The sequence below is a fragment of the Nicotiana attenuata genome, chromosome 11 (assembly GCF_001879085.1).
Source record: "Nicotiana attenuata strain UT chromosome 11, NIATTr2, whole genome shotgun sequence".
NCBI classification, from domain to species: Eukaryota; Viridiplantae; Streptophyta; class Magnoliopsida; order Solanales; family Solanaceae; genus Nicotiana; species Nicotiana attenuata.
Window position 1 is genome coordinate 28,932,415 of NC_031999.1, and position 1,514 is coordinate 28,933,928.

General features: G+C 30.8%; 1 protein-coding gene across 1 annotated transcript in view; it reads right to left on the reverse strand.

Annotated features, from left to right (window-relative positions):
* LOC109234297 (26S proteasome non-ATPase regulatory subunit 1 homolog A-like) overlaps window positions 1-1,155 on the reverse strand; it is a 9,641-nt gene extending 8,486 nt beyond the window's left edge. The window contains exon 1 of the mRNA XM_019400219.1: window positions 824-1,155. Within this exon, the coding sequence (XP_019255764.1) occupies window positions 824-975 (152 nt within the window). The 5' untranslated portion in view covers window positions 976-1,155. The remainder of the gene's footprint in view (window positions 1-823) is intronic.

The following is a 1,514-nucleotide window of genomic DNA, read 5'->3' on the forward strand; positions in this document are numbered from 1 at the left end:
GAATATCAACTAAAAGAATTGAACATTTCTCAGCTTAATGTTCTCCTCACCAAATTTTCCACAAGTTATCTTCTTTAGCGCCAACATCCTTTTTGTATAAAACATCCAATTTACCATCCACTTCCTACTTTCCTCAAAAATCCCACAAAGTTCAAATACTTCAAGAACATAAAACAGGAAAAAAGGACCTCAAAACCTTTCATACTAATGCAGTAATGCTGAAAAGTCCCAAATCCACACAATTATGTCAAAGCAATGAACAAATACACAAGTATTTTACCGCACTACAAACCGTAATTCAAATTGAAAGTAACAAAAACACAATCTTTCCCATAAAGACACAAACCTGCAAGAACTCAATTCACCCAAATGTAAGAAAAAAAACGTCAATCCCTCTGCTGCTCAGAAATTAAAATTCCATACTTTCCATCATTAAAAGAACAAACCAAAAACAAAAGAATTCACCAAAGAAATAGGAAAATAGAAACAAAACAAAACCAATTTCCTCTTTCCACAGCTCAGAAGTTTCAATTCCACATAATTTCAATCACTACAACTAACAAAAAAAGCTATTTTTTTTTTGCCACAACTAAAGTAAAAACACCTAATTATAAATCCAATTCCAGAAAATTTCAATCACTACAACTAGAAAAAGTATTCTTTTTACCACAATTAAAGAAAAATAAACTAATTATAAGTCGAATCCCATTTAATTTCAATCACGACAACTAAGAATTAAAGTATATTTTTACCATAAAGAATGGGGGAAAACATAATTGAAACTGAGAGTATAAGAGAAATAAGTAGCAGAAGAATGAATTACATGACAGGGACAGAGGTAGAGATCTCAGGCCAAAAGTAATCAACAAAGGTGTTGAGATTTGAGAGCGCGTGGAGTTTCAACTGTGGGTGGGATTCGTTCAGCATCGCCAATAAACCACCCGCCGAACTCACCGTCGTCGCAGCCGTCGCCATTGCCGCCGCCGCCGTTTAACTCTTAGGGTTTGGATCTGTAACAAGATAGGACAAAGCTAGGGTTTTGAGATGAAGAGAGCAACCGGAAACCTAAGGAATAGGTGGAGAAGAAAAAGAAGAAGAGGAGAAGACTGAAGAAGAGATTTGAAAGCTTTGGGATTTCTTGTTCATGGAGTAAAGAAAAAGGTTCTTTATTAGCTCACTCCTAGCTCATTTTGGATTCTTTTTTCCTTTTTTTTTTTTTTTTGTTTAATAAATAATAATGAGAAAAAAATCTTGTGTTTTAATATTTTAATTTTGTTTTAGTAATTTTACCATGGAAAATCTAATTTGGGTCTTGATTAATTTGGATTTTTATTTAAATTTGAATTAGTTTAAATAGAGTCTTTTGTTTAAATTTTTAATGTGTTTAAGTTGTTGTTTTTTAAAAAAATGACATTGTATAGCTGCTCTAGAAAATAGCCAAATATATATATATATATATATATATATATATATATATATATATATATATATATATATATATATATATATATATT